Source organism: Triplophysa dalaica, chromosome 3 (genome assembly GCF_015846415.1).
Source record: "Triplophysa dalaica isolate WHDGS20190420 chromosome 3, ASM1584641v1, whole genome shotgun sequence".
Lineage (NCBI taxonomy): Eukaryota > Metazoa > Chordata > Actinopteri > Cypriniformes > Nemacheilidae > Triplophysa > Triplophysa dalaica.
This window is the reverse complement of record NC_079544.1, coordinates 681,962-694,555: the sequence shown is the minus strand read 5'-3', so window position 1 is coordinate 694,555 and position 12,594 is coordinate 681,962. Positions and strand designations below refer to the sequence as shown.

Below are 12,594 nucleotides of genomic sequence, written 5' to 3'. Positions count from 1 at the left end.
TAAGTACTGTAAAGATCAAGTACTATTTCCTTTAGATTAAATAAACCTAAAAAGGAAAAGAGTAATATTTTATTATCACGTTTTACACGGGTACATGATGTGCGTCCACTGCTGTTGTGTAACCGTTTATCATTTTTTGTAAAAACTTGTCGTGTTTTTTGAATATTTTACAGCTCAGTTGTGTGTGTGTGATGTGTTCTAGACGAATCTCTTAAAGTCACATTCCAGACCCATCTGTCAGATGTCTGACTCTCAGGAGAAATGTGTGAGACACAAATGAGACAAAAGTTTAAATTGTCTCTCTGGTTGACAAATCATTGCGATATTAAAGAGATCTTTTGTACCATTTATTTCTCATGGGATACATTAAAACAGTTTAGAACAGTGATTTGTTTTGAAGCAGAAGTGTGAAAAGAACTTTAAGCAATAAAAAAATCAAGGGGAGTAAAATTTTCTTTAATTAAAAAAATCTTAAAACGTTTTTACATCATTTAAAACGGAACAGCTGCCAATTCGGCCCTAAATTACCAACAGAATGTATGCGGGTTTCCTTTAATGAGAAATAATGTTGAGATGTTTTCATCACATGTTTTCCATTCTGTCCGTCCGACCGCTTCGGTGAAAGAAAGTTTAGTGTTTCAGAAGGCAGGACTTTGGGAGAAATGAAACCGGAAGCTTCGATGCCATAAACATTATTTTTTTTTTTATACTCTTAAGTAAAAAAGTAAACAAACAAATAGAATTGTAAATACTAGCTTGATATGACATGATTTTAACGATCTGGAGATCATTTTATGATTCAAGTTTTTCATTGGAATCGGGCTCTCGTGAGTTTGCGAGGAATCTGTTGGTTCTGTCAATCATGATTCCAGAGTTTCGCCTTCATGCTCCAGACTGTGATAGAATTCGTGATTCTATAGCGAGTGCTTAAACAAACACAACGCGTTTCTAAATTTAAGTTTATAAGCTGTTTTGATAACTTTCTGATATTGTGTTTTTATGTGAAAGGGATTCAAACTACATTTTCAGTTGCTCTGGTCAAAATAATTAAACGATTAAAGACTTAATTATTTTCTGCTCATGTTCCTTTAGGGAAACCAGGACGTATAAGAAGATTTTCAAGTCAAAGAAATTTGTGTTTTCAGTACATTCTGTCAACATGATGTGTATAAACATGCAGGGAAAGAATAAAAATTCTATAAAAGGAGTATAATTTAGCATAATTTAGTACAAATTCAACACTTATACACTTAATTTGTCTCTTTTATCTTTACCTTTTAACCCCTGTGCATTAATAAAAAAACTCACACTTGAGTGACACAAAAATGTCCATGTCCAAAAACCCTCATAAAATGTTTATTTATTCAAATTTTAACTAACTTTAATTTTTAAACCAGATCTTTTCCAGATCATGACTACAAAACATTAATTTTCAGAGTTGTAAGTTTGTTTTACGTAAGGCCACATCTATTATGACTTCACGGTGAAAACTGTACTGAGGGGCTTCTGAACTTCATCCAAATCAAGCCCACCTTAAGCTCAATTAAATAAACTATTAAAAAGGAATAATAATGGAAACAAAGGATAAAATAAGTTTGATTAAAAATCTTTTCAAATCTCAGTAAGCTGCTAGTGACTTGAATATAAGGAGTTGGAATTGCTGCAAAATATGACGTCTTTCTTTCAAACTGTACACGTGCACACACATTTTTCAGTTCACACATACAAACCACACTTTGACATCTATATTAACACATAAACAAAGTTATAACTGTATGTTTTGATCGGTGTTGTATAATACAGCAGAAATGGGAAAAATTAAAATGCTTCATAGACTAAAATAGAGGAAATAGCATAAGCAAAAATAAATAGTACACGTTCGAAACCATTTAATGTTTTTGAACTTTATTATTTTTTTGTCACCAACAAAATCAAAGGCTTTTTATATAATAAATGATTTATGCTCGCCTATACCATGTTCTGTTTGAATACTGGACTCTGATTGGCTGGAAGGTGTGCAACTCCAGTCAGTTTGATTACATTTAAAACGAAATGATCAGAATAACAGTCTTATTCACCTGTTTGATCTAAAATGACACTGTAAACATCAATAAAAGCTTTCACTTGGCAAATGACCATGGTATAAGCGGGATAATCCACGGCTAGCCGTACATTAAAGGATTTTAATGCACTTTGTGGAGGCAACCCCCCTCTGCTTGTGTCTTGCTTCTACGCCTCCTAGCCGTGGATTATCCCTTACATGTTTTACAGATGAACATCTGTACTTTTAATCGGTTTCTAGGAGGATATTTTATTTGTCCAAACAGACGTGAGAGTGTAACATTTGTATGAACCTTGTTAAAAAAAACATTTACGACATAAAAATAGAGCAAAATATTAAAATTTAAATAAAAAAACACCCCTTTTGCAAAAAATTTGATGTTTGCATAAACACAGCCCAAACAACCAAAAATGTCGAAGACAGCGCATAAGAACGCTTACATAAAAAAGTAACATAAATATATATATATATATTCACCCATCCAGAACAGCTGAAAGTTTCTTTAGTAACAGTTATGACAGAACCAGTCTCCACGCTTACAGCTTTACAAAAACTATTTTAAAGTGATACTTCACCCAAAAATGAGTCTTCTGTCATAACTTCCTCACCTTCGAGTTGTTCCAAATGTGTATACATGTCTTTGTTCTGATAAACGCAGAGAGAGATATTTGGAAGAATGCTTGTAACCAAACAGATTTTGGCCCCAATGACTCCCATAGTAGTGTCCCAAAACGGTTTGCTGTCCGACATTCTTCAAAATATTGTCTTTATGTAAAAAATTATAAAGTAATTGTTCCTACTATGGGAGTCAATGGGGGGCAAAATCTGTCTTGTCACAAGCATTCTTCCAAATATCTTTCTCTGTTTTCATCAGAACATACATTTGACTACTCGAAGGTGAGCAAATGATGACGGAATTTTAATTCTTTGGGTGAAGTATCCCTTTAACGTTTGTTTTAACGAAACTTCATTTCTGGATGATTGTCAATTTCTATATTGTTTCCCCACTTTCCACATCTTTTAAATATATTACTATCAGACTCCATAAATAAACGCTGAATAGTGACGCATTAATCTATTAATTGGTAAATATGCCCAAACGATGAATAAAGTCCCTGTTTATCGTGTCAGGGTAAGAGAAATTAAGACACTTCACTTAAAGTAAAACTCTTGATCTCATTCAAGTTCAAGGCCAAGTGTGATTACTCTACCATAAATGCCTATAGCTAGCATGATGCATGTTTATGTCTATGTGCCGAAACATACTTTACACAAGTACGCACGTGAAAGTTTGCTCAGTGCGCTGCGGTCCTGATGTGCTCAGTACTCTATAACTTTAAAATAACATTATAGCATGATTCAAGTTAGAAGAAACCCTGACCCCTGTAGGCCCGGAGAGGTATTGCGATAGGTCGCAAAGAGCATGCATCGAAACCCACGTGTACGCATATGAGTCAAAAGCAGTACACTTAGCAAGGCTGCGCGTTTGGCTGTACGCACACGAATGCATTACAGTGCATTTAGTCCATTATCAGTATGTGTGCCAAAATTAAAAATTAAATGAGGTCTAAACATGAACTTATTTTAGTTTGATTAATGTCGTGTGTTCATGCGTACAGTATGTTTCAGGTCTATGGTCGTTCCGGAGGGTCGTTCACTGGCTGTCCTGTTATTTCTTGTTCTTGAGCTCCATGCGAGATACCATGGTAGACACCAGTTTCTCCAGCTCTTTGGCTCTCTGTTTCCCCGTCTCCAGAACCTCCTCGTGATTGGCCTTCTTCTCGCTGTCGTAATCCATCACCGCCTGATTGGTGACGAGAGACAGAGCGAAGACTCTCATCCCGCAGTGGCGCGCCACGATGACCTCATGAACGGTGCTCATGCCTTTGAAAAAAAGCACACTTTCAGCTCCTTTTTTATGAAACGAAAACTATGGTTTTCACCATCGCATGTTTGCTTAGAAACTTGAAGTATTATATAATCAAAATCAAAGCATAAAAAAAATGCATTTGATGGACGGTGTTATTGAAGTCTATTTTTGCGTCTGACTCACCGACTGTGTCGGCTCCGAGGAGGCGGAGCAGTTTGCATTCAGCGATGGTCTCAAAAGACGGCCCACCCAACGCGCTGTACACGCCCTCCTTCATGAACGCGGAGTAACCGAGTTCATCTGCGACATCGTGAGCGAGCTTCCGGAGATTGCGGTCATATGCGTCTGACATGGACGGGAACCTCACCCCAAACCTGTATTTTTGTAAATGATTATGAATCGCATCACAATAATCAAATCCAATTCATCTGAATCCAACGTTTAAAGCGAGACGTAACCAAACATAACTGAATTGTGTTTAGAGTAAATATTGACACCTCACACAGTAAACACACACACATGATGAAATGTCACCTGTCGTCATTGGGTCCCACCAGCGGGTTGTTTCCGGCGAAGCCTGGAATATTGATGTGATCTTTGATAACCATCACATCTCCCACCTTAAAATCCTGATTCAGTCCTCCAGCAGCATTAGTCAGAATCAACGTCTCTACGCCCATCAGCTTCATCAGCCTGATGGGCATCGTGGTCTGTCGAAAACACAACACTAACATCACAACTGGGAAAGCCTCATTACTGTAAATAATAAAACAGAATCATTTTAAATTTAGCAATACTATAATAACGTCCAAATGCTATTTGAACATTAGTGCTGGGCGATATATATCACGATTCACGCTAATTATACATGACGAAATCCATTCTGTGTTTTACGCACAGCTCTTCCGTGAACTACGAGATTGAGTCGTTTATAATGTGCATTTGAAAAGCAACACTCGTCAAACATGTCGCTATGAAAATACTTTATTATCATGAAAATACCCGAAAAAGTTTAAAGAACGGCGACAGAATATGACCGCTGGCATTTCCTGGAACTAATCGTTCTTCTTCTGTTGCCCATATTCAAAGTTTCTGCGCAAGAGCGCCCTCCAGCTTTCGGATGTGGCGGCATTAAACGCTAATTCTTTGCAAAACTGAGAGCATGATGAGCGTTCACACCGGGGGTGAATTGTGTGAATAAATCGTGCTATCCTTGCTCAAATTTAGCGTTTTTTACAACTTACCAGATTCTCCAACCACCTCACTCACATTCATCCAAGCAAGATCCTTTTTATTCCTGTTTTGATAAAAGTAAGATCCAGCTCCAGATGTCCACATACAGCAACGATAATTTTGTTCTCCATTGCGGTTTTCCGATTTCTTCCTCCGCTCGCAACGTCATAATCACTTCACTACTAGAGCAAGCTCCTGATTGGTTAACGCTGAGCAAATTTTCACCAAAGTTCAGATTTTCCAACTCGCCTAAAACGCTCAATTCGCACCACGTCATTCACGCGAATTGCAGAGCATTATGTCTATCGCATCTTTGCATTAACTTAACATTTAAATCATAGAATAACGTTTCATTTGCGCCTGGTGAAGAATCGCGCAATATATCGCTCAGCCCTTATTTGAATTATACATCAGTTTTTCAAAGCAGAAATATTCATTTAGCAATATTCGGTTACAGACTTCATATGTGTGCAGAAACAGGCTGGGTGAAAACTAGACACTGTTTACAGTTCACACATTTGAATACAGACGCTTTAAATAGTCCGGTGAATGACATACTGTACTGATCCAGTTGATACTGTAGTGTTTTAGTAAAACAAAGGTGTAGTGTTAGTTGTGTCATTCACCTTCTGAACGGGGAATCCTTCATAAAGATGACATCTGCCCTGCATGCACACACACGCTTTCCCTTTAAGAGTGCCAAACACCAACTTTCCAGCGTGGCCATGCACTAAACAGTTAGACGGGACACGTTAACACAATAAAACAACAACCCTTTCACACACAGAGAGTCATTTCAATGGAAATAAAAGGTACTTTATCCATCACACTTTCAAGTACATTATATGGCACGTGTGTGTGTCACACCCTATGAGCAAGAAAAACAGGAATAAACCTGAGCCTCAGGGTGAAGAATTAGTGCAGGGGCTTTAAATTACTAGCCAACAATAACTGGAACGACGGAAGAGCATAAATCAATCTATATCATTATTCCAGGGCTACTTACGAAAAACAGCTGTTCGTCTCCCTCCAGAACTCGCACTTCAAAGGGTCTGCCCTTTAAAGTGCGTGAGGCGCAAGAACAAGATTGGAATTCACACGAAGATGCGTAGCGTTGAGGTTCTTGCACTGAACAATCCATTCGCTTTATAAGACGCCGGTTTAACGTCGCAAGGGGCAGGGATGACTTTCATTCATTGGATCAAAAAATCTTCTTACACATCTTCTTGAAAAAACAATGACCGCGTTAACATTCTCTAACTCCCCCAGAGTTAATAAGTTGGGTTTTATGGAATCTATTCAGCCGATCTCCGGGTCTGGCGATATCACATTTAGCATAGCTTCGCATAGATCATTGAATCCAATTAGACCAGTAGCATCACGTTCAAAAAAATGAAAGAGTCTCCGCCGTGTTACGGCAGCAAACTTTCTTGATTATTTCACTGGAATTAGAGTATAGTTCCTTATTATATCGGCCTAGAAAATCGCAACTTTCCATTTTCCGCCGGTTTTAGCACAAAAATAACCAAAGAGTTTCAATCTTTTTCCAATTTGAAACTTGACTCTTCTGTTCTTATATATTTTTGAATGCGATGCTACTGGTCTAATTGGATTCAATGATCTATACTAGGCTATGCTAAAATTGCTATTGCCAGACCCGGAGATCGGTAGGATTGATTCCAAAACTTAATTTATTAGCTCTGGGCGAGTTGGAGCATGAGCCTATTTCCAAAAGAACGTGGAGTGCTCCTTTAACAAGATTAAGACAATACTCAGATTAAGAATGACACATGTAAAAAGAGCTTTTTGACTAGTTTAATCCGTCTAAACTCATAATGGTAGTAAACACGAATCGAATTAATACGGGTGAAGTACTCCTATTTTAGTCGCATTATTAAAGTGCGGTATAGACATGTACACACCTTAACCACACTATTACCAGCATGTAGGAACGGTCATGGCACTTGCAACAGGTCACACACACGCATCGCAGTGGACAGCCGTTTCGTTTTATGGCAAAAAAACGTGGCTTCAAGAAAGAAAGCACATTTTTGGTCCGAACGGGAAAAAAGAAAGATGCAAACAATTCTAGAAAATAAATGAAACACCAAAAACTGTGTGTGGTACCATGGAGAAGACAAACTGTTTGTTGATACATGAAATTATGGAGGGAACGTAGAACGGCGACACTTAGGGACGTACTGCTTTATGCCATAAATCCAACTTTGTAGTGTAACATGTATAACGGGAACATGTAAGGTATATTCTTAAAGTAAACACCATAATCCTAATATTAGATTACTCAGAATAGGTAAAAAAAATATTACTGACGTTCATATTAACGCTGCCAATGACATCCACATTGTGTACATATTGCAATCGCCACGAAAAGGATTTTAATTGAAAGGTTAGAACACAAACAGTTGTTATTTATTATTAGTTGTGGCATGAGTCTTTTTATTCTAAATTGTATTAGAATAAATTTTGCTTTGTTTAATGTTGCTTTAATCTCGTGTGAACTCACCGGTGCTTTGAGGGAAATTGGGAATGTCGCTGTACTTGATAACCACCGGATCTTTCAACATTTCTGCCAGTCCACCGAGACCCGAACCACACACGATCCCCACCAGAGGACGCGCTGGAGCCAGAGATAACAGCCAATCGGCTGTGGCCTCGCACTCCTCATAACTGTAGCGGAAACATACAAGAGACACGTGAGAGAGAAACATGCTATAGTGATGTCACACGTCTGTGTTAATGAGTTCGCTGGAAAAAAAATCTCCAGAAGCAGAATGAAGAAAGTGTGTGTGTGTGGTGATGTTAACACTGGTCATGTGATATATGCAGTACAATGTGCGATATTAAATAAGAACAAAAGTAACGTTAGGATATTCATAAAATCTTGCATAATCAACATGATTCTTAACACACGTGTGATGTCTGTGTGTGATACTGCTTGCTAGTCAAACAAAAATGAAAATGGGGCGATTCACATTAGGCGTCTAAAACTGGTAGCCGCAGCACTTTCTCCAGTCAAATAACGTACAGTGTGGACACCTTGTCGCTCCATAATTTTGCACGTCTGCATTTAAATTAACGAACTTGCGCGTGCAAAATATGCAGAATGTGAATCGCAGGTTGTTTCCTGAAATAGAGAAATTGGAGGCGACCGCCTCCATCAAATGTCGTGCCGCCTTTTTACATAAAAAAATATTTTATTGGAACTTTTAATGTCAAAGTCACTTTGGTAAGTTCCACTTAAAGCTACGGTAGGCCTACGTGTGTGTGTGTACAAGATCAGGATGACAACACCTGAATCTCCCCAATGACGTCTGCAAGACAAACATGCTTATGTGGTAATAATGTTCTCTGCAGTATGATACAAGTCCTTTATATGAATCACACATTTCATCGTTTAAAATAATTTAAACACAAAAAACACAGTCACGGATCATTTAGATGTGAATCGTACAGATTCAGTAAGCATGAATACGCACAAATTATGCAAAAAGATAGGATATATACATATAAACATACTAGGGCTATCAAACGATTCTTTGGGATTAATCGCATCCAGAATAAAAGTTACATAATAGAAATCTGTGTACTGCGCATATTCATTTTGTTTTATAAAAACATACACAAGAATGCATACATATTTAATGAAATACATTTTAAGAAAATATTTACAGGCATTTGTTTACATTTATCAATAATTTAAATTACATATAAATTTTTATTAATTTGATATTTTTCCAAAATAAACTGAATACGGGTGGGGAGCATGGTATGTGGAAATTAGTGCAAGAATGTAGGAGTGTCACGCCCTGAGGAGAGAAAGGTTGCGTCATGACGAATCCATCTGGTCGCAAATCTTCAAGTGATGCGAATTCGCAGGTCAAAGTTCACCAAACTAGAATTTTGGATTTCGCAATTTTGCAGATGTAGCTTTGTTTCAAGTCTGTCGCATTCGTATGCGTTTGAATGGAAGTCAATGGAGCAAAAAGACAGGTGTGACCGTACCTTTAAGGCTGAAGTATAGTTCCTTTTTATGCGTGCGTGAGGGACAGCATAAGTAGCTGTGACACAAAATTTGTCATAAAAATAGTATGCGTGTACTTTATGCGCACCGCTGCGATTTTGTTACCTCGTGTCCGCACAGGTCGCATATGTCCATTCCATTGATTGCAGTAATTAGTTTAACCACCAGCTGGCAAACATGTCCAAGGGATTCAAGGTTGAAAAAGATAACCGGACCCCTTTAGGCCCGGAGAGGTATTGCAATATGTCAAAACCCATGTGTACTGCTAAGCGTGACAGTGCATGCCACAGGCATTAGGCAAAAATGTTTCGTGGGAAGGGAAATTTATACACACACTAACCCTAATGTGTGTATAAATACGAAAAATCTACGTAATTATTAGTGAATGAGACCCAAGTATATTACAGTTATATCCTAGTAATTTTTCATTTTATGAAAAAAGATGCAATAAATCCAATCCAGGAAATAAACAAATGTTTCAACCATTTCATCTTTTCCATGTGGTCTTTTATTTCTTTTTTTCTTGACAGTATTTTTTTTTCTTCTTCTGTGAAGCTCTTTTGCAATATTATAATTTCCTCAACATTATTTACCATGATTTACTGTGACACATGTTTGTCACTTAATTGGTGCCATACGTTTTTTACTGCACTTGCTGGAAGTTGTAAATATTTTTTTTTGTCTGTGGCCTCACGGGCCCTCAGCATGGGATGAGATGTAAAGACGTGACATCCTTCATCTGGAGCGCGCGCGCGCACGCTTCTCCGTGAACCCGCAGGGCTCTCACTAATCCTTGGTGTTTCGAGTCAGATCCGTGGGCGTGGCTGGTTGGTTTTGACCAAATAATTTGAGTTCTCACGAACACCCTCTACGCCTAACTATCACCATCTGAACTACCCATGCTTCTTAAAGTTGGCTGCTCCTGCTCCAACATGTTGCCATCATTTATTTTAAACCTCCTGCTTTGTTTAGTGTATTTAGAAAGGATCTACAATACTTTCCAGAGGTATTAAAGTGATTTAATATGCTGATATATTTGTTTTGTCTGTAAATAATATGGTTCTACTGTGTTGAGCCTTCCATACCAGATTATCTTCAGTTTTCCTTTCCTTATTGGTGCTATTTTGTTGTATTAAGATTTGGAACTCAATAAATAAAAAAAGCTTGTCAATATTTATACAATAATTTCCTCCTTAAAAGTCCCAATCCGACCTTGCGGAATAGCTCATCAAAACTAATATAACGCAGGTGAATGTAATGGACACGTGGTGTGACCATATATGCGTGGATGCTAAAGTGTAAAATATGAATAAATGTGATGTAAACTCACCTTGTTGCGGGATTAGGAATCATTGAGATGCGGGTCTCCTCGTGGCGTCACTTCGAAATGAAACCAAATTTAACTTAAGCTGCGCGAGGGTTCTGTCGCCGGTGATCTTGTCGCGTTACTCTTCTCGTGGATCTGTGATTGTGTATCTGTGGCGAGACGCTTTTACGAGCTTCCTGCTGCCGATGCGGGTACACACATACAGTAGCCTACATGATTCACCAGCGTCGAGCGCGCTCATTGGTTCATCGCGCGGGCGTTGGTCCTTCTACGACGAGATGCGACGAGCGTGACGTCACGCGACACTTCTCAAAGCGAGTGAGTCATTGAACCGCTCTACTTCTGTCACTCATTTTTTATAGCTTGGCTTTTCAGACATCGGATTGGCTGACGTGGTTTGGAAGGCGGGGTTTGGGAGTGAAAGGCAGAATAAACGGCGGTCAGAGAGAAATAGAGATCCTTTAAAATTCGTAAGCGTGATTTATTTTTGTGATGCCAATTATTACCCTTATACCGCTAATAGCCTGTAAGTATGCAATAAAAAACGCTTTTAATGTCACAAAGTGAGTAAAAAGATGCAAAATCTGTTAAAGAGAGTGATAGCCACAGCAGATTCTACAATCAATCCTGGTCTACAGACTATATGAAGAGACGATCAGGGCAGTCCGAAGGTTTTATTTTTAAATACCAATTTAACCAGTTTTTCCTGACTTCCTCTATATATGTGTATTTTAAGACTATTGGGGTGCAAATTAGATAACATGTGAGCTACCCCTGATATGATAAAACATTTCAAGTTAACCAGCTAACAATTTTTGGTTCCCTGAACGTTCCCCTGACGTTAGTTTATGGTTCTCAGAACGTTATTTAGTTTTTGGTTCTCCGGGGAAGTTTCTTAATGGAAATAAAACGTTACCTTTTGTACTAAACGTTATGTGACGTTCACCTAACGTTATATCAAACAATGGAACGAACGTTTTATTTCCGTAACGATAATCAAAAACAAAACATTAAAAAAACTTTTTGGGAACCAGAAACTAACGTTAGGGAAACGTTCGGGGAAACCTAAAATATTTATCTCGGGTCCGTTTGGCCTCTCTATACGTCAGTATTATCCATCGTTTATCTAATCTAGTTAAAATAAGTCAAATACGTCTTCCCACGCTATATGGAGGATGACATTAATGCATTAGATTCTTCTGTTAGCCTGACCTGAAGAGAGAGTTTCGATTTAAACCGAACTAAACCATTTCTAATAGAACCCACAATGTGTGTAGGCTACCTCAGCATCAGACACATATATCAAAATAAAATAATCAATGACTTTAACACAATATACAGGATTTAAAGCAGATATTTATGGACAGAATAATGATCATTACATTTTCTTCAGGCTATCGCGGCTCCGTTTTCAGATACGTTCTAACGAATCAAAAGCCTCGAGTTTTAGTCCTTACATCATGGTCTTGTAATTTAGATTTGTCAAATCAATCGAAAATCACGAAAAAATCATTTACTGTCAAATCTCTCAAAAACGTTTTAAAATGAAAATACAAAGATATCTTCACCGCTTAACTTATGTGAAATGACGAAAATGACCGTTAACTTTTGAATGACAGGAGCGCGCCTCAGAGCGGGGAATGCACGTTTTCGAGCGCACACACATACAGTAACTGACGATAGCACTAAATAAATACGCATATGGATTTATGATTGTGTTTTCATTTAGCTCAACGTTAAGCTGCGCGATGTTTCTATCGCCGGTGATCTTGTCACATGTTACTCTTTTCGTGGATCTGTGTTTGTGTATCCGTGGCAAAAACACTTTAACGAGCTTCCTGCTGCACCACACACACGCACTCAGTACATCATTTACTAGCGTGACGTCGCGCGAGCTCATTGGTTCCGCGGGAATCGCTCTCCTCTGTCACTTTTTTGTGCTTGACTTTTCAAACATCGGATTGGCTGACGTAGCTGGGAAGGCGGGGTTTCGGAGTGAAAGGAATGTAGAAACCGTTTCTTCACGAGCATCACTAAAATATAAAAACTCATGGTCAATA

The 12,594-nt window shown here is 38.2% G+C and overlaps 1 protein-coding gene across 1 annotated transcript; it reads right to left on the bottom strand.

Annotated features, from left to right (window-relative positions):
* Positions 1–1,884: 1,884 nt before the first annotated feature.
* On the bottom strand, positions 1,885–11,131 carry pnp5b (purine nucleoside phosphorylase 5b). The gene is made up of 6 exons (XM_056742887.1): positions 10,538–11,131; positions 7,690–7,853; positions 5,792–5,895; positions 4,467–4,642; positions 4,116–4,306; positions 1,885–3,946 (listed from the first exon to the last, which is right to left on the bottom strand). Exons 1-6 carry the CDS (start codon positions 10,558–10,560, stop codon positions 3,732–3,734), a joined length of 873 nt encoding a protein of 290 aa, XP_056598865.1. The 5' UTR covers positions 10,561–11,131; the 3' UTR covers positions 1,885–3,731.
* Positions 11,132–12,594: the final 1,463 nt, after the last annotated feature.

Coding starts and splice junctions, on each gene's coding strand:
- pnp5b (XM_056742887.1), bottom strand. CDS start 10,560: ATGATTCCTAATCCCGCAACAAG. Junction 4,643..5,791: donor AAGGATTCCCCGTTCAGAAG/GTGAATGACACA, acceptor TGTTTTCGACAG/ACCACGATGCCCATCAGGCT. Junction 3,947..4,115: donor CCTCGGAGCCGACACAGTCG/GTGAGTCAGACG, acceptor TTTTTTTCAAAG/GCATGAGCACCGTTCATGAG.